This window comes from Zonotrichia albicollis, chromosome 6 (assembly GCF_047830755.1).
Source record: "Zonotrichia albicollis isolate bZonAlb1 chromosome 6, bZonAlb1.hap1, whole genome shotgun sequence".
NCBI classification, from domain to species: Eukaryota; Metazoa; Chordata; class Aves; order Passeriformes; family Passerellidae; genus Zonotrichia; species Zonotrichia albicollis.
Window position 1 is genome coordinate 5,258,778 of NC_133824.1, and position 27,691 is coordinate 5,286,468.

General features: G+C 40.5%; 1 protein-coding gene across 17 annotated transcripts in view; it reads left to right on the plus strand.

The window, feature by feature from the left end:
* The window catches only part of BEGAIN (brain enriched guanylate kinase associated), a 160,347-nt gene that overhangs the window by 122,048 nt on the left and 10,608 nt on the right, over nucleotides 1-27,691 (plus strand). For all 17 annotated transcript variants that reach the window (XM_014264520.3, XM_074542345.1, XM_026791169.2 and 14 more), the window contains one exon: nucleotides 27,210-27,317. In XM_014264520.3, coding sequence (XP_014119995.2) covers nucleotides 27,210-27,317 — 108 coding nt within the window. The remainder of the gene's footprint in view (nucleotides 1-27,209; nucleotides 27,318-27,691) is intronic.

The following is a 27,691-nucleotide window of genomic DNA, read 5'->3' on the forward strand; positions in this document are numbered from 1 at the left end:
ACGTGGTAGCAGATGGAGTCAAAGTTTGATGACTGACCAGGAATGATGATGATAAATGCCCAATATTCAGCTACCTTTAAGTTCTGTGTCTGTAATACATCATATTTTAGGGGAACAAATAAAAAAGAAAAACACACACAAGAATGTAAGCTTGCATAAACCATAGATGTTCCTCAGCCAACACATATTTTGGTCTTAGTGCAAGACTGGAATTCAATGAACTAATTTATAGATGAGATTACATTAGCTGATTAAATATTATCTTTGAACTCTAAAATCTATGACTCAGTCAACTGTACAAATCTTTCAACCAAAAAAAAGTACACAATGTTCACATTGTTCAACTATTTGCTTACACCTAAAGCTTTTCTTAATAAATGGGCTAAAATTGCCTTTTTTGTTGTTGTCATAGTTTACCAGAGAATACAAGCATCAGTTCAATAGCCTTGTGATGTTTTTGTCCTTAAAGGAAGAGCTTTGTTGCAGAAAATATTATAGAATTTTTTTCTGAGATTATCCCCTCGGGCCACCACTAATCTAAACCTAATAGATAAATCCCTCAGTTTTAGGATGCACCACATGAGAAAGAAATAACCAGTTATTGTGAATTTCAGTAACATGAATAAAGCTTTTTTTGGGAAATCTTCTCAACAGCATTTTAACTGCTCAATTTTAAAATATTATTAGGGCAAGCAAACAAAAGTAAATTCCACCAGGAATTTAGGGAAAAATAATTTTATAAAAAATATTAAATTACAGAAAAGACAATCCCAGTGGTTTATTGATTTCCACAAAGGTTTGCACTTCATTAGATGTGCTGATAATTACCCAAGTAGTGTAGATGTTTTTCAGTAGTCTTTGATTCCCATCACTTTACATTTTTCACACTTATCTATTGTATGTAGAATTACATAGATCTGGTTTTTTTATACAGTGCTACTAAGCAGTACTATAAACTTTCAAATGACCTTGGAGACTCTACAGCTTGTCCACTCATTACTGAAGTGGCTCATTCCATCAAGGACTGAGAAGATGTTCAGAGTTATTTTGGTACTAGATATGTCTCTGGGGCTGAGGATCTCTACAGTGAAATAGAAGCACTCAAATACTCTGTCTGGGAAATACACCACCCAAAAGCCTCGTGTACAACTTAAGCTCCACAATGATGATTAAGGGGGTTTGAAGACAAGAGTAAATAGGGCTTTATGCAGGCTCTTTGCACCTGCATGAGCATTACGCTAATTGCTTGGGCTTATTTACTTTTCCTCTCACAGCCAGAACCTAGAGATAAGCTTCCACTGCAAATCAGCCTGGGCAAAACAGTCTGCACCAACAGCAGAAGGAAGTGAGCCTGTTAATGCGTTCATTTTACTTTGCAGGCATGAACAGACCATTATTGCACCCAATTATTCCTACTTCTTCTCCAACCAAACACTATGCAAAACAGGGAAATTAAACCCTTAAGCTGGCAGTGCATGTACTTATCCAGAACAGGATATCAGGCAGACTGCTGGATCCAGAAGCAGTGTCTTCAATGGCTAAAGACAAAACTCCTCCAAAATAAAGAAGAAGGGAGTGGGCACAGCATGACACAGACAGGACACTTGGACAGACATGACACAATCATACATCTCAGCAAACTGGCTCACTCCAGATCCATATCTCCATACCCATAAACTGTCTGCCCCAGAAATGTGTCATGTCCCTTACAGTGCTTACTGGAAGCCAGAACAAAGGCATTGAACTTGTTATTGTTATAAAATCACTGTACCTGAAACAAATGTTCCATGTAGAAAAGGTACAAAAGACATGAGTGGTTACATTTAAATTATGGTTTAATTAATAATGTTGGTTATAAATCTGTATTTTTCTCTTGTTAAGAAATGTTGAAAGGTTGGGAATGAAATGTATAAGTGGTCTATTTGTGAGAGGAAAAAAAATGAGATTCAATCTCAAGTCTGTGTGGATTTAGAGATGACCTGTAGAAATTAGTAGATCAGTGCAATGACAACAGTGAGATATTCAGGTGGGGCTAAAAGGTGATGGCAACAATCCCCAGAAGGGTTTCCAAGCAGTGACTGACAGCATGTCAGAACAGCAGTAACCTCACACATGCCCTGAGAGATTCATAACCAGCTATTACCACTCATGGGCTTGAGATAGAAGAGATATTTCTGATAAAACACCAGCTTAAAACTATTCTGACTGCTATCACAGAATCCCAAAACAGCTTGGGTTAGAAGGCACCTTTAAAAGTCATCTAGTCCAAGCCCCCTGCAGTGAGTTGGGACATCCACAACCAGAGCAGGTTGGTCAGAGCCCCATCCAACCTGACCTTGACTGAAGGGTTGATTCCAGGGATGGGGCATCCATCACCTCTCTGTGCAACCTATGACAGTGTTTCATCCTCATAGTAAAAGTTTTCTTCCTTATAGCTACTCTGAGTCTATCCTCTTTAATTTAAAACCATCACCCCTTGTGCTGTCACACCAGGCACTACTAAAATATCTGTCCCCATCTTTCTCATTAACCTCCTTAGTAAAAGTCAGTGGTGCATCCATAAGCTGATGGTTGTATGCCACTTAGGTTCCTCTACCTCAAAAATAAAATAATAAAATAAAATAAAATAAAATAAAATAAAATAAAATAAAATAAAATAAAATACTGTGAAGAGAAACAGGATGAGAATACTGAAGCATGTTCCATGCAAACACACAGACAGGACTCTCCAGCTTCTTGAAGAAATGGCAGAGAGAGAATATCTCAGGAAAGACACATGAAATGCCTAAAAAAGCAAGGAACAAGTAAATTGAAATTATTTCTCATCATAACCAACAAAAGAACCAAAAAGCATGAAATGGCAGGGGCAAGTGATAGAGTCAAAGCAAACCAAGGGAGGCATTTACCCACATAGCACCTAGGTAAAGATCTTTCTGCCATAGGATACCATGAATATTAAAATCATATCTGTATTAAGAAAGTAATAAGAAAATAATACTTTTTTATAGTATCACCTATAAGTAAGGAAATAATTTAATTAAAAATTCCTAGAGTCTGGGGGACATTCTGGGAAATAAAGACTCCGTGCTTGGTCTGTTCTTGTGCATTACTCTGGGCACCTCTGCTCTCAACCAGATAGTGGGGTAGATGTGCCCCTGCCTTGAGTAATACAGTTCTTTTCTTGTTTAGACCTTTTACTGGTCTCATCAAAATGTCTTGGAAAACATAAGGTGATGCAGCCTTTAGGCCAGAAGGATGAACCATGAAAACACAACAACCGTGAGAGACAAAAAGGTGGTATTTCGTTCCTCCCTGGTTAGATACATTACCAGGCCATTTTTTTATTCACCTTCCACAGCCTTTTCTGACCCACCCTTCTCTACATAGCCCATTAGCAATTTGCAACTCCATTTGTACTGGAGGACTCAGCAGCCAGTTAGGAGCTACCCCCAACCATTCTCAAGAAATAATGGTACCAGTAAAGATTCATAAGAGTTTGATATGATTTGGGAACATCCAAAAGAGACAGACACTCACCTTGTTCTCTGAGAGAGTAATTTTAACTTAGTGGGAACAGAAAATAAAAGCCTAGAAGACTTTTTATAAAACTGGTAGAAAGGCTTTGGTTAAACTACTTTTCAGTGGAAAATTACCCGGTATGATGCTTGATCTCCAAAATTATGATGTTGAATTCTTTTTCTCAAGCAGTGTCAGATTATTGAGGGCAAACTTCAGCTTTTCATCTAGAAAATGGCTTTCTAGAATAGAAGGGTGTTAGTTTGTAACTGCAGACTCAACTGAACACTCTGTCAGAAGCAGCACCAAAGTGTCTCAGGGATTTGCCATTTGGGCCTTTGTCTGGATGACTTCTCTGCACTGTCTGCCTTGAATGAACAACAGTTCCCATGAGGTACAACAGTGATTCAGAGCAAAAATAGACTACAGGATCCATGAGCAGCCCAGGGATCCCATTTCACAAAGGGGAAATGTTCAGGAGCTCTCTACTCTGCAGTTCTCTGCAGGGAACAGTTCTGAAAGGGCATTGTTGGCCAAAACCAGGGAGTTCACCTCTCTCACTCATCCTTCATTTTTGCAGCGGAATCCTGAATCTGTGGGAGCCTAAATGGTGTGATAGGATATTCTTTAGAACCTTGGATGCAGAGATTGGTGAAAGTCAGAGACAAGTTTGGGAAAACTTAGAAGAGTATCTAGCAAGAATTCCCAACAGTGGCTAAGTCATATCACTTAAGTTTTTAGAGCAGAAGTCATGTTTCAATGAATTTTTAATCCTATTACATCTTTTTGTTTTAATGCAACATGAATCTGTAAAAGTCAACAGATTCTAATCTGGAAACATCTAACATTTTAACATGCAGAGCCAAAGGTTTTGTCTAAAGTACTATTGCTCTCCCTAAAATCAGGTTTTAATATTGCAATTGCTGCTTCTAATCACTACCCTTCCACTTTGCTTTATTAGTTAGCATTTAGGTGCTAACCATTAAATAGAATTCTGTCCACTGGGGTTTGTCATACACTGCAGTTAGAGCAGAAGTAGCTGAGGCATCACTCTTCAATAGTGGCATAAGTCCTTGTAGGAGCAATAGAAGCTGCCACTCTCTTTATGAGCCAAGCTAAATGCTGTTAAAATGATGAATGAACTAGTTCCATTTTATTTGTTCAGCCTTTCCCAGTGCTCTTCCTACAACCCAATTTAAATCACCAGCTTGTATTTTACATAAATTCCTATGTGCTTGAAATACACAGATGCCTGCATAGAATGGCAGAACAACAGTAAAGGTTTATTTTCTTTTCCAGTTAGCAAAGAGTTAAAGAACTGAAATGGAGCTGAAATATTTATTCAAGATTAATCCCCATGCTCTCAGGCAGCCCTTAAGAGATTTTTCCAGGTAGTTTACAAGACCATCCTGCTTTGCAGCCAAGGGTTGTTGGATATCCATGGGAAGTTGAATCTCAGACTGATCAGTCCCTCCAGACTGCCATACAAAACAATAATGTTAAATCAAAATCATCTTGATTAAATAATCTAATTAAAAGGCACATACAAGCACTGTTGTAGCAAACTTTTTTTCCTCCTGTGAGGATCAAGAAATCTTCAAATTTACCTTTTTTTCAAAATTAGGTGTAAACATTTCCTTCCAATAACATGTTTATGACCTATTAATTAGTTCCCTACAAGCATAGCTGAAATCCCAAATCTGCTTTAACATGGTTCAAGGAGATAAAATTACTTTCAGCCAAACATCCCAAGACAAAACGTGAGAAAGAAATCACATTCAGGGAGGTTTGACTGGATGATCAAATACAAATCCCCAAAGTCCTACCCTTAATTTCAGTGGGGAGGAGAGGGAGAACGAAGGAGAAGAGGGGGAGGGAGAGACAGAGAGCACTCAAGAGAACATCAGAAATTAAAACTGGCAACCAAATAAGCTGTCAAGCAAAGTCCAAAGTCCATGGTTTTTATTTTAAATGAGCATATGTATCCTCTCCATGCCACCAGGAGACACAAGCCTGCTTCAATCCTTACCCTTATAGGATCTCTTTTAGCTTAAAACTTGAGTTTTAAAGATGTTCTTCTCAGTCTCTGGTCTATTAGGAATGACACATATACCTAAGGAATGGGTAAGAAATTGTAAGAAAAATCAGAGCTGGGATAATCACTTGCTGTGGATAGCACAGTAAACCTAAAAAATGAATCCCTAAATTTTCCAAGTCTTTCTGCTGTTTCACACCTCATAATTTCAGTGCAATTACTTCAATCTAGTTGCAAGTCACACAGTTAGATGACTGAGTTCTGGGTAAAAAATACCTATGTTTTATTTCATTCTCTCCCCACAAGAGATATAATCTTGTCTGAGCTGTATTTATAATCTTGGAAAGAGAACTGAGAAATTGTTCATCTCACAGTGATGTGAATGGCCTGAAAGCACAGTTCCCATGATATAAGATTTTTCTTCCACAGTTCTCCCAATAAAACAGAAAAAGTAACTAAAATCCAGTAAATTGAAATGTGTGATACTGGTTAGACTGAAACTAATTCACTGATTGTCATGGGAACAGTGGCAGCCACAGTAAGAAGTGTAGCAGAATGCAAGTTCATTTCTTTTCTTCCTTATTTGCCTCTAATTTTTATCAGAATATCTGTAGGATATGTTTTCCACAGAGAGCAGAGAATGCAGTTAAAGGAAGTTGCTTAGTCACTACCATGGCACAGGGAGGGTCCATGCAGTTGTTAAGAGGAGATGATCTACCCCAAGGAACAGTAGTGTGAGAATCTCAACCACTACTGGCTTGGTGAAACACTCAAATGGTTGAAATAGAAATAATGTATGGAAAAACACTCTTTTCTCTTTTGAGAGAGACCTCAGCAACAGAGTAACAGAGTAATCAGATTTATTTTAGTATGTGCAGATCTGACTTTGGACTTAACAGTGAATATCAGGGAGGAATATTTATCTGATTGAATTCAGGGGAATTAAAAGGGCTGTTTAACTGGACTAAAGAATTCAACAATCTGGAATGGGAAAAAGGCCTGAAAGTTCTTGAAATCAAGGATACAGGAATATACACTGCAGATTAGAAGGAAAAATTGTATAGAACATTTCTGAGATTCACTGAAGGAGTGACTTCCATGCAGGTAATATTTTGAATAAACAGAGGATCTGAGAGGCTTGGAAGGAGGAGAAACTTGTATGTCGTAAATCTTAGAAATAATTGCCAAAACCCAAGGTATGTTAGACTACACAAGGGAAACAAAACATGTAGTAGCAAAAAAACTTGTCTGTGTAAACAGTAGCACAAGAATAAAGTTGTTTAAAGGAGAATAAAGAAATTGATGTTCAGGATAGCCCAAAGAGAAGTGAAACACAGTCATAGAGAAGATACAAAACAGAACATTACCACATGGAAACAGGATGTGATCATGCCAAGAGAAAAGGCAGCTGAACCACTGTCCTTCTAGGGAGCTGAGTTTTATGATCAAAGAAAGGAAATATAACAAGGCCTTCCTACAATTAGTCCTATGTCAGTTCCATCAGTTGTGCTGCTCTGGTGGGAATTGGGAACCACAGAGGAGAATGGGAGCCACTGCCTCATAGGAAGAGGATGAAATTTTGCAGTGCACATCTTTGGCCAGGCTCAGCTCACCTATCCAAGTCACCAAATTTAGGAACATGAAATTCTCTTGTTGCTTCTGTGGTCAATAGGAATAGATTAGCACTTTCAGCGTCTGATAGAACACAAATTAATTTTGGGGGGAAACTGTCTCTGTCACTCCACTGGCTGCAGCCACTTAACTGAGCAGCAAAGGCACTTTTCTTCCCCACTTTGATCAGACATGTTCCCACCCACAGGCAGGACAAATCTGTGCTCTCAACTAATGAAAAAAATATGTTATAAATTTGGGATTGCCCACTGGAGGTGCCAGAAAGCAATAAAATTCTGGCTTGATTAGTCAATCATAGTTGGAAAAATCATTTGGTTTCAGATGTCCCTTGTGAGGCATTTTTAGAGAACAAGACCATGATGAGGCCATCTGGAATACAATATGCAGTCTCAGGCATCCAGATGCAAGGAAGATTAATTCACTGTGTAACAGAACTACAATAATCAAGGAAATGAAGAATTTATCTTCTGAGATGAGATTAAAAGATGCCGGCTTGTGTGGCCTAAGAGAATAAAGGTCGTGGGGATTCTGGCTGCTTTCTATAAACTCATCAGTCCAAGTTTCTGTAAACTTAGCAGAGGCTAAAAGCTATTTAAACTAAAAGGCACTTCTGCTGCAATAACAAATGGATACTCATTAGCCTTTAATAAATTTAGCCTGAATATTAGACAAAGGTTGCAAATCCCCAGAGGACTAGAACAACTTTTATTAGGATCAGTTCCACTGTTAATCACAATGATGCTGAAGTGTGATCAGTTTAGGGTCAGCAATTCCAGCCCAGATGGAACAGGCAGGAGGGAGAGTCCTGGGGACCTCTCTAGCCCAATGCACCTTTGGCCTCCACCAGTTCTCTTTGGGAGCTGAGCAGTTTCCAAGCACTGCTCTGTATTCAATGTCTTTATATGGGCAGTGACAGACTTCCAAAGACCTTCATGCCTCATGGAGACAAAGGCCAAATTTTTGGAAGTGTTCTGCAGTCGTAGGACTTCTGTCCTTGGATTCACACACTTGAGTGTGTTGACTCAGCAGTGGATGGCAGCTTTTCTTTCACATCATGTACTCTTTCAGGAAGCATGCTCTGTGCCAGAAGTGAAAATAAAGGTGTGCTGAGGGCTTACAACAAATAATCTAAGCTAGAGGAATCCACAGAATTTGTCACAGAAGTCAGGGAGTCAGCTGAAAGCCAGCTGGCTGCAGGCTGAGTCTGGGTAAGGCAAAAGTGACAGAGGCCGATTGTTTGAAAGAGGAGGTGGTGAGGGGACAGAGCAAAGCAAAGTGTCACAGATGTGTTTCATGAAAAATCCTTTCCTTAGCATTTTTTTTCTCCTGAGAAGCTGGAGGTCTCAGGAACAAAATGTAAACAATGGTTATCTGCTGCTGTGGAATGCAACAGGTGGATCTGTGATTGGCCCATGTTGGTCGGTTCTAATTAATGGCCAATCAAGCTCAGCTGGCTCAGACTCTGAGAGTCAGGAGCTTTTGTTGTCATTCCATTCTTTTTCCTTTCCTTGCTAGCCTTCTGATGAAATCCTTTCTTCTATTCTTTTGGTATAGTTTTAATATAATATATCATAAAATAATAAACCAGCCTTCTGAAACATGGAGTCAACATCCTTGTCTCTTCCCTGGTCCTGGGAGCCCTGCAAACACCACCACAGCAAAGCAAATAGGAAGGCTAAGAGGAGATACCAAGAGTTATCAACATACTCAGTTTTGACAAGAGAATTATTATATCCAAAGACAGAAATGCTTAAAATAGAGCACAAAAAGTAATTTTTCCTCTTCTGAGCATGACCATGTAAACACACATAGATAAGCGTCAGCATCTCTGAGACAGCACAGATCTATGCAAGGCAGCACTCCCCACCTATCACTCTTGAGCTCTGTTCATACAAAATGTATAAATATCAGCTGACATATCAGAAACATGACAGATTTTCCAGCAGCTGATGAGGTCAAAGAATTCTCTGTCTTTGGCAAGAGTCGTGTTTCGAGGAAGAATTCAAAAGAATGATGCAGATGTCGAAGCACAAATCCTAAAGGGCTCTCCTAACAAACAAACCAGGCTTCTTTCTACTAGAACATAGGATTTGGCTCAGGTATGCTTGGGCTGATCCCCATGGAACCTGAGATCTACTCATTTTTCTTCTCTGCATGGCATTTCTCTCTTTACTGGGGTCTTGGTTCATGAATAAATCTCTCAAGCACTACTGCAATGCTAGGGAAAGCAGTAACATCCCATCAGTAAATTTCTATTCATTTTAGTGAACAATCATCCTTGTAGTGCCTGTATGTGCCATAGCACCATATGGCAGCTGCTCTTTTTCCTCCAATACTACTGTCATAATTGACATTGTTTTCAATTTTTCTTAAAGGGCAAAACACATTTTTCTTGTCCTGATCTCAACAGGCATTTAAAAAGATAGGAGCATTAATTAGTTCCTCTGCACTCTCATGCCATTCATTTTCCAAATATATTCAGTTAACTCTTGGTTTCCCATAGTTAGAAATACTAGGGCAAGTATATGGCTTTCAGGTTCCTGCTCAGGTGAATACACAGAATAACTTAGAGTAACTTTGAAAATGGGGCCTGGTAGTAAATATCATCCAGAAGTTCTGTTGCATGTAGTTGGGGAGCTGAAAAATGAACACATTTTCTGTTCTGACTCTTATCCAACACTTCTTCCCAGTAGTCAGGAGGTGGCATCATCTGCAACCACTGTAGAAATAGCCAGTAACATTTCTTTCCACATTAAGGAGTGCCATTAAAAGTGACTTTAAAAATGAAATTTGAGAGAAGAGGGAAATTAACATCAGTGTTATGAAAAGGTCCAGGCTGGAGGGATTTTACTCACACACACTCTTGATTCTTTAATTTGGAAATTCCTGTTCATCCTCAAAACAAGTGGTACAATAATAAAATGGTTCTCTCATCAACTCTGCTCTGGCACCATAATTTATCCCAATGAGATTGTTGATTTGTAATCCTCTCTTGAAAGAAATGTGGTGCATCTCATTCATGCTATAAGCATAGGGTAATAACTTTCAGTATTAAACCTGGAAAGCAAATTCTATTTTAAAATTGATTTGTCCATTGCATTTTGAAATATAGATCAGAGTTTTTATAGTGTCAATTTGACAAAAACCTCACAGTAACAGATCAGTAATGTAAAATGAGCCTTAGAGATAATCCCTGAATATTTTAATATGTTCAGGCCACTTTATTTAAGCAACGCTGCAACAACAACAAAAAGAAATGCACATCTGGACTAGATGATCTTTGAGATTCCTTCCAGGCATTTCTGTGACCTTCCAGAGGTGTAGAAGTTGTTCAAGTGACATGAGAGGTGTAGCTTCTGTTCAGTGGTTTACTGATTGAATCTTGAAGATAAGCCATAATTTAAGCTTTTTGCTGCACCTGTATGACATAATCATTAAAACCCTGCCCTGAGACAAGGCACAGGGCTCTGTCTTGGCATGTATTTCAAACTTGCAAGTTTCCACCTCTTCCTTCCTTTTCACAGAGCACTTGAGCATCTTAAACTGCTGTTCTGATGCTGCTCCACATCTCCCAGAAAATCCCTCAGCAGATTTTAGGTGTTCTTGAAATGTCCTTTCATAGACTAGAAATGTAAATATGGTTCCAGCCTTCATCAGAAAGGAGTCAGCATCAGTTCTGGTGTACACTGAGAACGCTGCTGGAGGCAGCTGCAAAGATGGATGAAGATGAATGCAAACTGCACAAGTCTCTCTGTAGGACTGTTTTTGATGATTGTGATCAGATTTAGGATTTGTAAAGACACACCAGTGGAAAAGGGAGGTATAGATTGCACTTCCATAGCAGCAGACTGATATCATAGGACTCTTTAAATAATGCATTTAGAAGCTGAGTCACCTGTAGTAGGAACATTTCAGGCTGCTGCATAATTCGGGGGCTTTTGTTCCTATAAAGAATACATTAAGGTTTTCAGTTCTAAGCTTCTAGCAAGTCCATGGTCACCTGACAGTGACAAACAGTGACAATGGCATGTTGTACAGCTTAAAGATCTCACTGTTTCACTTGCATTTTTCATTTCCATTCCTCCTATAGTCCTCAGACACCCATCCCCACCCTCATGACAAAGCCTTGATTAACCTAAGACCCAAGTTATATTTTCCTACAGTGGTCTAAGCCCTGTTCAAGGGCAGCTTTTCTTCTCTCTGAGGCTGGCACGGGGTAAACCCTGACAAGAACTTCCAAGGGAAGACTGGACAGGCTGATATGTCCATTCAAAGCAGGGCACCACAGCTCAAAGGTCTCATAAAATGCCAAGCCCAAGGACTAGACAAGCTGCTCTGGTGATGACCTTCAGCCACTGAGATGCCTCCAGGGTGGTTCTTACAGAGCCAGGACAGCAGAGGACTCGTGTCAGCCTCAGCCTTCCCCAGCTAGGCAACAATCTCCTCATGAAGTGTCAGCCAGCTTTCTGCAGGTTCTTCTGGCTGTCACTTACCAATAGAAAACAAAATTTGTTTTCTTCAAGCACAGGAATTGCTGACTGAAATATTTATTACATGAGCTAGATGGATCAGATGAGTGATCACAGTGGTCTTCTTGCTGGTATAGAAAAACTATTAAAAAAACAAGTTGTTGTGACTGAGTTGGCTAAATTATTTATGAGTGCCTGGATCTTCACACAGGCAGATCTGGAGAACCTAAAATCTGCCATGGCATCTCCTGCCAGCTCTTAAGCTGCATCTTTGTTAGCTATCAAACAGCAATTAAGACATTGCTTAGAATCAACCTTCTGTATCTAATCTGCTGGAAAATATGGACTTTGAAATCCTGCCAGAGTGGTAGGAAGTGTTTCTGTTCCTTCCAGTAGTGCCTAGTTTTAGCACCAAAACCAGTTAGCACAGGCCGTGGTGAGGTTTAAATAGTATAACTCTTCTATTGCCTTCAATGAAAGCAGTTTTTTCCTCCTACCTATGTCGACTAAAATATACTTGAAAAAATTTACAATATCTATATTAAGTTATATTTTCCTACAGTGGTTTAAGACAAATTGAGAGAGAACCAAACTGTTATTTTGCTGATGACTTTACACATTCACTGGAGCTAGATTCTGCAGCACACCAGGAGGTCTCCTTACTACAGCAGGTTACAGAAGAAGATTTTAAAAAGTTTTTATTCAGAATGAACAGGATCTCCTAATCTTTTTGTACAGCTCTTATGACTTCCGATGAAACTTGAGTTTATTGCAGAGGCATCCAACATCACTTTTTAGCTGTCAGGTTACCTGAAGTTTGGCCTCTTGCTCACCCAAAATATACTCATGGATGGGGAAAGTATTCATTCTCTTATTTTGGAGAGGCAGATTAGAAAGGATATTTGTTAAGATTCAAAGATGGAGCTAAAAATTGGGGTAAAAGAACCATTTTAACAATCAGAGATTTTGTCTAAAGCCTTGACATAAATATCTTATCATTAATGAGAATCAACACAGCTCTTCATTGTCCATACACATTAGCACATTTCTCTCAATAAATAAACCTCAGAAGCTGAAAAGCAAATTATATCTGCAGTCTTCAAGCATAAGATGTTTTGACAGGAAGCATTAAAAAAAGGACCAGTAAATTAGATGTCAATTCTGAAGACAACTAGTACGTGCAGTGTACTACATTGTGTAGAGGATAAATTCAAACAGAACAATGTGTAAATACAAGGAAAACAAAAGCCAATAAACCAAGTTGTAAACAAAAGTCATAAACAAATGGCTGAGGACAAAAATCAGACTAACTAGATTAAAAGTTTCACTGAAGTTAAAATTATGTTCCTAGAACATAATTAAGAAACATGTTAAGGAGCCAGAAGACAATCAAGAGGACCAGAAGGATAAGGGCTTTTGTAGAGAGGTGCATTTGGGTCTGGCTTCTAATCTTCAATTTTGTAGGATCTATTCACTATCAAATATTTCTCATTTCATCCTCAACTATGATTAAAAAGAGTCTCTCTAAAGTTCTTTCCTAAGATCAAAGCCCTAAGGGTTAAAGAGTGTGTTCACAACTCTGAGTCTTTTTCTTTCCTCTTCTGGTAGGTTCAGGGGCCTGACATCCTGCCCAATACTTGTGTTTTCCATAAACCAGTAAACCTGCATTCTTCACAGTGCAAGAGGGCTTGGTTAAGGCATTAAATCTCATTTTCTTAATGTCAGAGAACAGTTTACCTACCAGGCTCCCAGGGCTTTTTTGTATTCTTTTGGCAGGAAGGAAATAGTTGTCAAATTATTTCAGTGTCCATGACTGAAGGACCATCCCCTGAAGAAGCAGAAAATAAACCCAAATTACCAAAAGAGAGGAAAAAAAATAAATTAATACTGTGTGTTTAACAGGAAGGTTTGGGGTTTTCATTTTGTTTTGGGGTTTGGGTTTTGCTTTACTCTGTTTCTGGAGAGCTGTCTCTGACACTAAATGAATTGGTTATAAGTAGTAATTAACTTTCAAATCAATGGCACCTGACAGACACCACAGTTAAGAAAAAAAATCAAGGGGGCCAAAATTAGAGAAGTTCATTATGGACAGTCTTAATCTCTGACGTTTTCCAGAAGAAATTTCCAAACTCCCTCTATGCAGCACCCAGAGATTTGCTGAATGCTTCTGCTGTTGGGTACCTCGAACCTCAAGGACAATTGTGCTGGGCAGAGATCCCCATATTGTCCCTCTGGCTCTGTGCAGTCCCAAGGTGCAGCAGCTCCCTCTTGAGTGTGCAGTAGCTTTAATGTGCTTCTTGCACCAGGTTTGCAAGGAAATGCCTCAGTCTGACCTCACTGGGCTGTTCTGTGGTACTTCAAGTCCTTGCCTTGCCACATGAGCCAGAAAAGAGATGAGTGTCTTTCCCTCCTCACGTGGCTGCTCTTGGTGGGAGGCAGAGTCCCTCTGCCACTCTTTGCTTTAAGGCTCAACATTTTTTTTTACTACAGGTTGCAACCCAGCTTCCAATTTCAATGGAAACTACAGACAATGCTAAGCAATGTGTCTTAGCAAACACTTGCAAAATGCTTCTTATAAAAAAACAGGAGCCTACATAAATTTCCACCTAAGATTCATAAAAGAACCAGCTGGACAGATTCCCAGCTTCCTACTCCAAACTAAATTAGAAATACATTCTAATGTGTTAAGCTGATGTTAATTTTAAATAAGATTCTGAATGTGGAGATAATTCTGAACCAACTGTAGCAGCATCCAAGAGGTCAAGCATAGAATGGGGCAAATAGAGGTTGCAGAAAACACAAACTTGCTGTTTATGTTGCTCAGCTACTGGTAAATTAAATCAGAAGAGAAAAAGTAATGGAAGTCAACATATTTTTAGGAAAAATCATTAAATTAACCACAATTTCTTTTGTAAAGGCAATTAAGCAGATATATTTGGATAGCAAGAATTGACAAGTACCACTTCATATGATTGTGATTACTAAATAAACATGATACAATCTCAAAAGCAGTTAGCAGAAGGGTTGCAGTAAAAGCCACCTCAAAAAGTAGCAGACACTGTGGTATTTCCATTTAAAAGAGTCTGTTCAGAGGGCAGGATCAGGACAGCTCAGTGATTGGTACAGGTCTCAGCACAAACCTATGTTTTCAACAGTGTCCTAAAAGTAAACACAAAATGAGATTAAAAAGATTAGCAATGTTGTTGAATGTTGATAAGCAAATCAATTCAAATGAACAGTGCCTTCCATAAGATGTTCACATTCAGTTAAAAGATGTTTTTCACCAGACCTTTAAAAGTATAAATCCTATGAGGGTTCTTTGCACACCATAATGCAAAAAATGGAAAGAAATAAGTAAAGGGAGTGGGTTGTGCTCTGGAAAGGAGGGACTCAGGAAGGGTCCCTGACTCTGAAACTCAGGCTGGTTGAACGACTCCACGTGAGCACCCAGTAGCAAGCCAAGACAGAAATAACAACAGTAGTATTTGTATAACCATGACAGAAGTGAATGGAGCAGAATGATAATTTTGCCACAGTTTCAGACAAAAGAAAGTCCAGTTTGAAGACAGTTGTTGAAGTTTTGGTATTTACAAATTTTTAGAGAGTTTGTAAAGTCATTCAAGTTGTCTGAAAATTGGAAAGACTGAGAAGTAAAGAAGCTGCCTCAGCAAGAGACTCAGGGAGATCACATGTTTAGATCACAATTTCTTTCTCCATGCAGTGGAGAAAGAAAACTGTCTAATACAAATGTCATCACAGAGAGAAAAGGCTAAATATCAGACAGCTCTTTAATCAGGCAAAACAAGAAGTACACTCAGGATCCAGACCTGTTCAAAAGGAGAAGGCTGGTAGCACATGAAGAGATATAGAGCTCCAGGTATCCAGGGAAATACCATATTCTTCATTTCTTGAGGTTTTCCCATCAAACAGGTCATTACAATCAACTTACTGAAAGCCTGTCTCAGCTAGACCCACATTAGTTGTAAAATCTCTTCATGCTGCTCTTCCCTGGGACAGTTACAGAGCCAGAAAAGCAAACTTCCCATGAATTACTAGATTTATGTCTTGGGAGATATGGATTCGGTCCTTGCCTCTGCCAAACATGGTTTGTGTGTCATTGAGCTAGTTACTCAAAGTAAACTTCATTTTACCTACTTTTAGATATCTACTTGCTAGATGTCCATTTTACACATGTATGTCTGAAGCATTATTATCCTCAGCATCTTTATCAGCCAGTGGAGAGAAACAGGCTCCATTGGAGAGCTGCTTCTCCAAAAAAAAAAAAAAAATCACCATGCAATGAGGAATTTCATGCTTTGAAGAAGTCTCTATGCTGATTGAATGAAGGCAGGAAGGTGGCTGGCTTGGACCTGGGCAGTCACACCCCTGACATATAAATAAGGGAAGGTTTGCTTTAGCCTCTTCTCAAGAGGATATTAATATTTCTAAGCTGCTGTGAAAAGAATACCTGAGAGACTTAATATTATTAGGAAATATATGAATAGCTATAATAAATGGAATTAAGAAATCACAGTGTTCAAATTTTTGCCAGGCTCCAGGGCAAAAGAAAACTGAATCTTGGGATGTCATTGGAAAATACTTAAACTGTGAGCCAGGTCTCTGAATGCCAAGGAGAAATACTGAGGATATTGAATCCATGTACACTTTTCTTAATGGAAAAAATAGTTTAAAATATCTCTTTCCCAAACAAAGGGCTTTTCAATTTTGAAAGGTCAGTCTGGTGTTAAGGATGGCCAAAGTTGTGCCAGCATAGCTGATGGTGCCATGAACTGTTATGTGGCAACAAAAGCCTTTTAAACCAGATTTACTACTGAAAAAAAAAAAGATTAAGGAGTTACAGTACAACTCAGGGTATTAAGGAGGAGAATGAAATTTCAGCAAAGCTCTGAAATGGCACAGGAGAGGAGTGCTGATTCAAGACAGCTGATCTTATGACATGGGACAAAGGCTGTGACATTTCTCTTGATCAAAAGGCAGTCTCTCCCATCTACACAAACTCTGGAGGCAACAGCTAAAATGACCATCCTGAATAGCAGCACAAGAAACACAGTAGAGTGAGTCTCCTATCTGCTTGTTCACAAAAATATATCCATCTTTAATTTTCCTTGGATTTGATCCCAGCAGTCAGATGGGAAGGAAGTGCGGCACTTCCCTTATAGTAAAACTCAATCAGCCACAGCAAACAATCCCTTCTGCAGCCTTTGCTTCTGCCAGGAGAGTTCACACTGTGAGCAGAAGCAGGGTCCTCACTGTGGGCATCAAATGTGACCACAGCCTGCAGCAGGCACCACTGCAGCTCTGGCACAGCCCCTCTGTCCCCCCTGCAGGGCTCCTCAGCAATTCCAAAGAGCCAAAATTAAATTCATATTAAAAATAACTATAACACCAACCCCCCAAACTACGTTAAGAGACAAAGAGACAAAGTCATGAGTACTGGCAGGGCTGGAAGCAAAATTCTGTCATTGTTCAAGGAATTTGCATAGTAGCTGTTTCGTTTTCTAGACTTTTTTTTTTTAATAGTTATTTAATGTAGTCATTATACTTGGTTGTGGCAGTTTGCATTGGGATGCTGCCAAAAAGACACTATTTAACAGGGTCTGAGGGGATGGATATTTGAACAGATTATTTTATTTTAATGGATCTCCCCTGCTTTGCCTTGAAAACAGCTTATAGGGATTTTCTCAAAGTGTTCTCAAGGATCTGGGGTTGATTGGAGTGGGGGGGGAACACCAAATCTTAAATACTTTCACCGAACATGAGATTTTACAAAGTAAATAGCAGAGATATATTTTAATAAAAAAAAGGAGATGCTAATTCAGACAGAAAAGACAAGTGTATAATGTTTATTCCCTGTACTACACTTACAATTTTTCAGACAGCTCACCAAATCTTCCCAATCAATATCCCAGGGGATGCTTCAATGTATATTAAACATATATACATACATACATACATACATACAAGAGATTGGGGGAACAGAATATAAAGACATGCACACATTGGACGTGGGCATATTTAGAAAGTTCAAAATCCACAGGAGGAAGAGCCCAAGATGTGGGGTGGTGAGGAGGGAGAAGCCCAAGGCAGTGCTGCAGCAACAAGAGCAGGTTTGCCCTGTGAGCAGCTCTGGGGAGGGCAGAGCTGCTGGGCTGGCTCTGGGCTCTGCGGGGTCCAACAGGGCTGGGGCACAAATGCAGCTCAGCACAGCCCCTCACTGCAGGAACAGACCCTGGGCTCTCACACAGAATCACAGAATTTCTAGGTTGGAAGAGACCTTTAAGATCATTGAGTCCAACCCATGTTCTAACACCTCAACTAGATCATGGCACCAAGTGCCACATCCAGTCTTTTATTAAACACATCGAGGGATGGTGACTCCACCACCTCCCTGGGCAGATGATTCCAGTATTTGACCACTCTTTCTGTAAAAACCTTCCTCCTTAATTCTAGCCTGTATCTCCCTTGGCGCAGCTTGAGACTGTGTCCTCTTGTTCTGTCTGTTGTTGCCCGGAGAAAGAGACCGACCCCAGCTCACCACAGCCACCCTTCAGGGAGTTGAAGAGAGTGATAAGGTCACCCCTGAGTCTCCTTTTGTCCAGGCTGAACAACCCCAGCTCCCTCAGTCGTTCCTCATATGGCTTGTGTTCCCAGCCCCTCACCAGCCTCGTTGCTCTCCTTTGGACTCGCTCAAGCATCTCAACGTCCCTCCTAAAGTGAGGGGCCCAGAACTGGACGCAATACTCCAGGTGAGGCCTCACCAGTGCTGAGTACAGGGGAAGAATGACCTCCCTGCTCCTGCTGGCCACACCGTTCCTGATGCTGGCCAGGATGCCATTGGCCTTCTTGGCCACCTGGGCACACTGCTGGCTCATGTCCAGCCGGCTGTCACCAGCACCCCCAGGTCCCTTTCTGCCTGGGCACTGCCCAGCCACACCGTCCCCAGCCTGTAACGTTGCAGGGGGTTATTGTGGCCAAAGTGCAGGACTCGGCACTGCTCTCAGGTGCAAGCATGAACCCAGAGATGGAAAGCCAGCCTTGCCACAGCACTGTGATACAGCAGAGAAAAATACTTTAGCTCCCAAGAGAGCATTTAGATAAACCTTTAGTCACAGGGGGAAAGGAAGGGGCTTGAAGTTTTTTTCTAAACAACTCATTATTGAAAGAAAGTGTCAAAAGGTGACAGGAAATGTGAATTTCAAAATTCCTAGAGCAGAACAAATTATTAAAGAGTAAAGTACTGTAAATAATCTAGCCCTTACTATTTTTATTTGGTTGGGAAATTGTCCTTGTTTAGGTAGTCAACTCTAATTAGAATTCACTTGCATATTAAAATAATCTGCAATTAATATGATTGAATATTCCAAAATTCAGAACATGACATTTTGCCTCCTAGATCATTTTACTTATTTACTCCTAGAATTTACTGCCACCTCCTCTTTCTAGACTATCTAAGTAGTTCATTTAAGTAGTATCCACTCTCCAGTAACTTCTCCATTCCCACAGAGGAGCCCTTGTGGCTGGAAAGGTTGAGTGTCAGGCAACCAGTCCTCAGAGTGACAGCTTCAAGCTACAAGGCTGAAGAGCCCATCTTGTGTGGCCTGCAGCAGAGGAACTTCTCCTTTTCTACCCATTCACACATTTCCTTTTTCTTTTTGCAAAATGTTTTGCTCCTTACCACCACTGAAGTCTCCAGTCCTTTCATTTTACCATGACCATGTAATTATTCTAAATTATTTTTTGAGCTCCTAGAAGGAGATAAAAAATAATATTTTTTTTTAATTCAGCTGTGGGCAAGGACAGACAATCCAGTCTCCTCCTGAGCCAACCCAAGAGTCATATATCTGTCACTTCCTTTTATCTCATGTGTTCATCACAAGAAAGGCCTGTCACATTGGAATAATGTTCTTGCCACTCTCTTCTTTATGTGGAAGAGCTCCAACATGACATAGATTTTTGCAGTAGGTAAAGCCTAAGGCAAAAGACACATCAACAACATATTTTCTCTGACCTGCCCATAAAAATGAGTATTTTCAAATCCATGGTGCCATACATTTGTCTCTGAAGAATGCAGCCTTGTCTGCAACCTTGGCAGCTTGGCAGCAGAAAATCACTTTAAATAAATATCTAATATTCTTTAGGATAAATATAATGAATTAGTCATTGCTCCTTACCATAGTGTAGCAGAATTCCTGAAAGCCAGGCTCTATTAGCATTTTGAAGAGGTATTGAGACAAGGATGGGTGTCCTGGGGATTACTGCAGTGGGAAGCAAAGATGAGACAGTGGTAGATGAAGTGCAATCAGGATGCTGCCACAGCCTCTACATCCCTACACATCCCTGCAGTTTTGTTTGTAACTTGAAAAAGAATTACCTCATAAATCTGCAAAACATTTGGCTCTTTTCCTCCATTGCTTGTAAAGATGCACATTCTTAAACAGACTTGTGGGTTCAGTGAATCTGTAAGTGAACAGCTCCTTTGGATACTCATTTTACTGTTAAACCAAAATAAGATTGTTATGCAGAGAAGTAAAACTAAAAATTTAATGTGTATTAAATGTTGCTTTCATGCTGCAATTATCAGCACCAAATCCTGCACCCCAAGGATCATGTAGTGAACTGGTATCAGTTGATACAATCTCATTACTCATTGAAAAGTCTTTCATTATTATTTGCTCTTCTGATCTTGTCAGTTCACTCTTTTTATTACAGTTCCTGCCCATGGGTGCAAGTGAGTGTGATAGGGGATATCCACTGCTCTTCCCTGGCTGATAAACTCACACAGAGCATCCATAAACAGGCACATCTGCCTGCACATCATCTGCCATAAAAACATGAAAATCTGCAGAGCAGAAACTAACATGCTTAAAATCAGGAATTACTGCAGAGAATATCCAGTAATTCCTGCAAATCTAAACCATCTTTTGCTTTTTTATGAGCCAATTGATAAAACAAGTTATGCATATGGTCTGCAGGGAAGTGCTGCAAATAGAGCAGCTGTTAACTTTCAGAGTTACAAGGAAAAAAGGTTTTTATTCCACCACATTTCTCATTCTTGTTTTCTTTACCTTGTTGGCTATAACCCTGGCCTAGCCAGGCCCACCACCACACATGTTTCTATTTAAGACTTTGCTTTACAAGATCAGAGGTCCCTTGGTTTGAGCACTGCCTTGCTCAGCTGAGACCATGACACACCTGCACGGGAGGAAGAGTTTATTTCACCTAACCTTGAAATAAACCACATTAGTACCCTCTGCAACAGTGAAGATTTTCCACATCTGGTGGGAAAGACCATTGCATAAACTCCCAATCTTCCACTCCACAAAGAATGGTTGTTTTTTATTAATTTCTCAGCAGAATACAAGATATGTACTGACAGATGCTATAAAACAAATTCATCCTCACTCATCACTGAAGTGCTGTCATTGAACTATCACTGGGAATGCACAGGGCATCTGGGGGCCCTTTCTTCATGGTAGATAACACACTCACGTCCTCCATGATTGCTGTAATTATCAGTAATAACTAGATGTTGCATCACTGACTCCAGAAGACAGGCATTCACACATACCAAGTCAAATCTGGGTCTGCTTGAAGCCTTGATTGAATGCCAGGGAAAAACATAAGTAAACTTCCATGCATACTTGTTCTCAATTTTATTAGGACCTAGACATGTATTAATTGTTTATTAAATCATCCCTCCATAACAATAAGAGCATTCATTTATATGCAAATATCAGCATTTGCTAATAACAGAAATTTAAACTATCCTATCATAACCACCCCAGTGATCCCAGCAGTCCAGTGAGATGTGGTTGCCATACATTACAGAACTCACAGAAGGACAAAATGGTTGAGGTTTGAAGGGATATCTGGGCATCATCTGCTTCAAACTCCCTGCTCCAACACCTACAGCGGGTCATCAAGGACCTGCTTGATGGATCAAGGACCTCCAGACAGTTTTTTAATATCTCCAGGAGTGTAAACTCTACAGTATCTCTGGGCCACCCTTTTCAGTGCTCAGTCACCCTCAACAGTTTAAGAGTTTTCTATGTTCACATGGCGCTGATGAAGTTTCATGTATTGTGCCTCTGGTATTGTGCCCATTGCTTCTTGTCCTGTCACTGGGCACCTCTGAAGAGAGCCTGGCTATGTCCTCTGTACACCTTCCCTTTGTATATTTATTCATATTTGATGAGATCCCACTCAAACTGTGTTTTCTCCAGGCTAAACAGACCCAGCTCGCTCAGTCTTTTCTCAGACCAGAGATGCTCCAATCCCTTAATTGTCTTCCCGGCCATTTCTAAGACTCTGTCCAGTAAATCTTTATCCACTTGTACTGAGAAACCTGAACTGGACACAGTGCTCTGGGTGTGGTTACAGCAGTGCTGAAGGGAGGAATCATCTCCCTCAGCTTGCTGGCAGCACTGCCTAATGCAGCCCTGGGTAACCTCTGGCCCTCTTTGCAGCAAGGGAACACACTGGAGGCTTGTGCTCAACTTGGTTCCCACCAGGACCTCCCAATCCTTTTCTGAAAAGCTGCAGGATATGAGATGTGGCCCCAAGCATGCATTGGTGCAAGGGGTTGTTCTCCCCAGGTGCAGGATTTTGCACCTCTCCTTGTTGAAATTCATTTAGTCCTGTCTGGCCATTTCTGCAGCCTATGTGGTCCCTGGGGAGGGCAGCACCACCCACTGCTGCACCAGCCACTCCTCCCACTTTGTCATCCTCAACTCCTCCGTTTTGTCCTTCATAGGATGATTTCAATGAGGTTATAAAATATCACCATAAAACACACAGAGTTTGTTTTGAAAGTTTATCCCCACTTGTAAAGTCAGCCCTTGTTTGCTGACTACAGTCCACAGGACAGTCAACCCCCTGCCTTTCTTAGCAGATACCTCAAAGCATGAGCAGCGAAAACACTGTGGCTGCTGGTCTAGGAGAAAAGTACTGAGTTAGCAGAGTTACACTGGCCCACAAAGGTGGGGAATTTCTCCTGTTGGAGTGTTACTTTCCTCCTGGACGAGTAGAGTAGTAGAGAAAAAGGGAACAAAATTTTGCCTGTATTCCTCATCCAAAACCGCTGTAGTAAGCCTCTATCAAGGCATTCAGGATGGGACGCCAGTATCACTGGTGGTATTTGTAACTGATGAAGTCTCTCCCTCTCTTTCTGTCTATCATTTGGGCATTACTTATTAAGACGTATTCCCAAAGGAATACTGCTGCCCACTAATACCTTGCTGGTCAGCACAACCATTACATTATTGTCACTGTAGCATTGAAATTGCATCCACGGAAACATTCCTTACAGGAGCATCAAGATTTACTTTGTCATGTTTGAAAAGTCTGACATTTCCACAGACCAGCACTTCCCGTTTGCAAATCTGAGGCTGCTTTCCAAAGGACTGTACACACCAGGGCTCCCTCAGCACAGCAGAAACCATAGTAAGCAGCCAAGCCTTGACTAAGGGGCTGACACTGCTTTATAGTAGGACACCCTCCAGCTGCTGGAAACAATGAAGGGAGGCTGAAAGATTACCAGAGACAGAGAGAACTTTTAGCCTGCCCATTTCTGCTGAAGGACTAGAGTAGTAATCAACCTTTATGGATCCACTAATATGTAAGATAAGCAGATCTTTTCATCCAGCTTTTGTTACTTTTAAAATTAATAAATACTTCTATTAATTATTTCATGCTGAATCAACCTAGCAAAATTCTTTTCACCCCACTTTTATCACAGATTTTACATGTAGGGACTAGATGGCACCAAACACTTTTGAAAGCATCAACTTATGTTTTTATGGATCTATGTATATATGAGGGATGTTTTCACTGTGATAGATGCAAATTATAAAAAAGGCCCTAGGGTTCCAGACAGAGATTATATATTTTATTAATAATTTGGTTCCTTTGTGAAGAACCAAAGCTATTTAATCCCTTCCTCAGATCTGATAAGGATGCACTGAGGGTCATGCTAAATCCAGGATAGGAGCAAGGTGCCCTCAGCCTCAGTGCTGTGACTGCTGAGTTCACCCAGCAGAACAAATTTGATGTGACTCAGATGTGGGCACATGACTGTAGCTCTCTTGTGTTAGTCAGACACTAGAGAGCTGTGTTCTCGTGTGCTGCCTCTGTGTCAGGGGATGAGGGGGGCAGAAGATGCTCAGAGCTGACTCAACAAAGATTTCTGAGCAAGGATCCAGCAGCCACTCAGCCCACTGCAGTCTGTAGCTCTGGCATTTTGGAGTGGACTTCAGGAAACCTCAGCCCAGCTGCAAGCTATTGGCACATCAATACCAGCACTGATTTAATTCACTACTGAGTTTGGAGAGATTGGGTGTCAGCACCTGCAGAGCAGAAAGCAGTGCCAAAAGCAGGGAGGAGGGGTCACAAGCCTTATGGCAGAGTAGGAGGACCAAGCTTCTATGAGCTACCAGAAATAGAGGGATCTGCCAAAAGTGGTTACAAGTAAAATAAGCATTTATATTTGTAACTCATGATCATAGCATTGATATTATGATTCCCATCCTCCTTTCATGCCTCTCTGACATCTGATGCTGAAAATGTTGCTTGACTGCAAGTGGAGAGCTCAAAGACGCAGCCCCCAGTGACCAGCAATCCTTCTAATGCAGTGATCCAACACTACCATCCTGTCTCTTCCAGCTGTACTGCTCTCCCATAGATGGTGTCAGGATTCAGCCTTTTTTCCTCTTGTTGCCACCACTGAGCCACAATAATGTCTGGCTGAAGCCCTGAACTTCCCAAGGTGGACACACAGTGTGTGGCCAATATGCCAAAGGATTTTAGTGTCCTGCCCACCTTTAGGCTGCCTCATTTTGCCACATTGAAACAGACTCTTTGTTCTTGTCAATGACACTGATTTCAAGAGAAAGATGTGAACTGATAATGATGGAGAAGATTGGGACTGGCCTTTCCTTCTTATTCCCTCTTCCCCACAGCACTGCTGAGGTGTTTATTACTTTGGTGTCCACCTGCTGACCTGTACATCATAAATCTGAACTGAGGCGAGTTTTACAGTTCAATAAATATAGAATACTTTTAAAAGTCACACATGAGCAGATAAAAAGTCTGGGAAACGTCATCCAAATGTTATCATAAGTGAAATAAAATGAAATCATAATTCAGCCAGATTCAGCATTACTCAAATGCAGTGGAAAGTAGTTCTTCCAATGCCTGAATCTGCTGCCTTATTAGTTTCTCTCCTGAAAACTATAAATCCTTGATCAGATATTCTCTCCTGAACTGCAAAATAGAATGAGTAAAGTTCAATTTGGCTAGGCAAGAGCAGCAGTTACTGAGATCGGAGAGATTTTGAGCAACAGAGTTCTACAAATCAGCTGTCCTGGCATGACAACTTGTCATACAAGGACTGATAACATCTTCCTTACAAGTGGTTATTTGGAAGATTATGTCTGTACTCAGTGGACCTGGATCCTTCAAAAGCATGAAATTTGAAACTTTGAAAATTGAGGGGACATATTTTTTGTGGGTGCTTAGGTAGTCATTTGTCTACCTCATTACACAGCTAAATACCTCTGAAAATGTAATCTTCAGTCACAGTCTCAAAGGGGACAGATTTTTAGAGGTGCACAGATGGCCAGGAGGTTTACAAAGTGCTTGGTTGTTTAGTTCACTATAAAATCAACGAGAGTTAAGGGTCTCACATAAAACCACATTGCTCTGCCTAATTAAAAACATAGCCCTGTGTCTGGTTGAAATCATTGAGGTTGGAGCCTTGCAAGCTCTCAAAGCTGCATTTTGGCCTTGCATGAGGAAGTCCCCAGGCAGGAGTGCCTGATCAATGGGAACAAGGAGGGGAGAGGTGTCAAGCCTGGACAGAGGGCTGGCATCAGCAGGGACAGACAGTGTCAGAGAACTGACACTGAAACAGGCCAGCCCAGACCTTCACAAAGACACCTCAATCATATCTGCAGGCTTTAAAGCAAGCTGTGGGTTTGCTTAGACCATTTGAGAAGGTGTTTTTCTTTAAATAGCAGCTTAGGATGAGAGCTGCCACTTCCAATTTAATCACCCTCCTTTAATACAGGCTGGTGCTTTGCAGCTGGATAATTAACCTTGGTATTCATTCGGACTTCAAAACACCCAATTCCCATTGCTGTCAATTAGCTGACAATGTCAAGTGTGTGTTGATAGAAGATTTTTGTGTGACCCTGGCAATATGGCATTTGGGAAATTTCAGTCCTTCACAATTAAAAATGGGAAGTGACAGGCACAGTATCTCAGAATGGTTGAGGTTGGAAGGGATCACTTCTCTTTTAGTGAAGTGGATCCATTAGATCCACTTGGAGATCTGGTCCAATCTCCCTGCTCAAATAGAGTACTCTGAAGCACTTCACTTAGAATGGTGTCCAGGGTGATTTTTAATATCTCCTCAGCTTCTATGGGCACCCTGCTCTATTGCTCAGCCACCCTCACAGTACAGAATTCCTTCCTCATATTCAGGAGAACTTCCCATGTCCCAGTTTCCACCTGTTGCCTCTTGTCCTATTGCTCAGCCCCACTGAGACTGAGAATTTGTCACTGGATTGAGTTCACTAAACAAAACAGACATGTATTAGGGTTTACTCTACTTTCTGCTCTTATGAAAATGTACCTTTCTAAAACACCCCCAAGATATTTTTGAAACCTTCTTGTTGCAGCTCTGAGTGCACAGAGGATGCCTTGATCTAGGGCATTCAGAAGCTGCCATATTTTTTACTACCAAAGTAAGGCTGGTGGCAGGGTTATAAATGGCTGTACACAATGATTTTTGATACAAGAAGCAGTACAATAAGCACTGTGCATCAAAATGAAACAAAAGGTGGGAAGGGCCAGTGGCATTTCATTCTTTCCATTGATCTCTTTGCATTTATAATAAAGGGTTACATCCTACTAGTAACAAGATTAAATTAGTGGGCAGAAAGAAATTTGAATCAGACTATTATCCTGATATGCCACAGTGGACTGTGTTCTGCTAATGAGTGCTAACTCTGCAATCAGGTAAACATTCACCTTGAGAGACGAACAACCTTAATCAGGGCTTTTAAATCAGCCAGAACAGTCAACAGCTAAAATGAACTTGGCTCAAACACAACTGCTTTTCTGTTTAAATATTGTTCTTCCTTCCTTATGAGGATGGGAAATAATAGCATAAGTGAAACATTCCTGTAGCAAAGAGCAGCTCCAGTCCCTTCCATGTTGGAGACCCTGTCCTGTGACTAAGAAGGGATGCATTAATGATTGATGCTCAATAGAATGATTTTGCACAGGCTAACTGGAGCCTTCTGTGAAGGTTCCTAAAGGAGCTCAGTCCAGCCTCCATAGTTGTAAAGAACTTTACCTCATCTCCTAAGCAAAATAATGGAGAAAATAAATAAGAGGAGGGGACAGGAAGAAAGAAAAAAGAAGTGTTGGTCTGTTGTGCTTTCCTCTGGATTTGAGAACGACATCAACCAGTGGAGCTTTACATGAAATATTCTGACAGTAGAAAAACACTGACTACTCCATTTTCTATGCAGGGTCAACATTATGAAGAGGAAAAACGGGCTTTGAGCCATGAAATAATTGCACTCAATAATCACTTAATAGAAGCCAAGGTGACAATAGATAAGTTGTCAGAAGACAATGTAAGTATTTAATTATTCATTTTGAGATCATATTCATGAAAAAAATTGGGTCTTGCACTTCCCATGAAATTATAGAATCGTATTTTATGTTTGTATAAAATGTGACCTGTCACCTCAACAGTTGAAATTCATGTTTGTTTGTTTGTTTGTTCCCATAATTTTGTACATCCAGCTCTTATGCTTTGAGGTTGTGGTGAGACTTTTCATTGATTTTTTTTCTTTATGTCTAGCTTGAAACTGATGAAAAAATATTCTAAGAGATGGCAATATTCCCACATTGATTTTGCCATCAGCACAGCAAACTGGTGCAAGCACATGGTCAGAGCTGTTGCAGGGACACGTGTAGGGAGTGGGGACTCATCAGAAGGATTTCA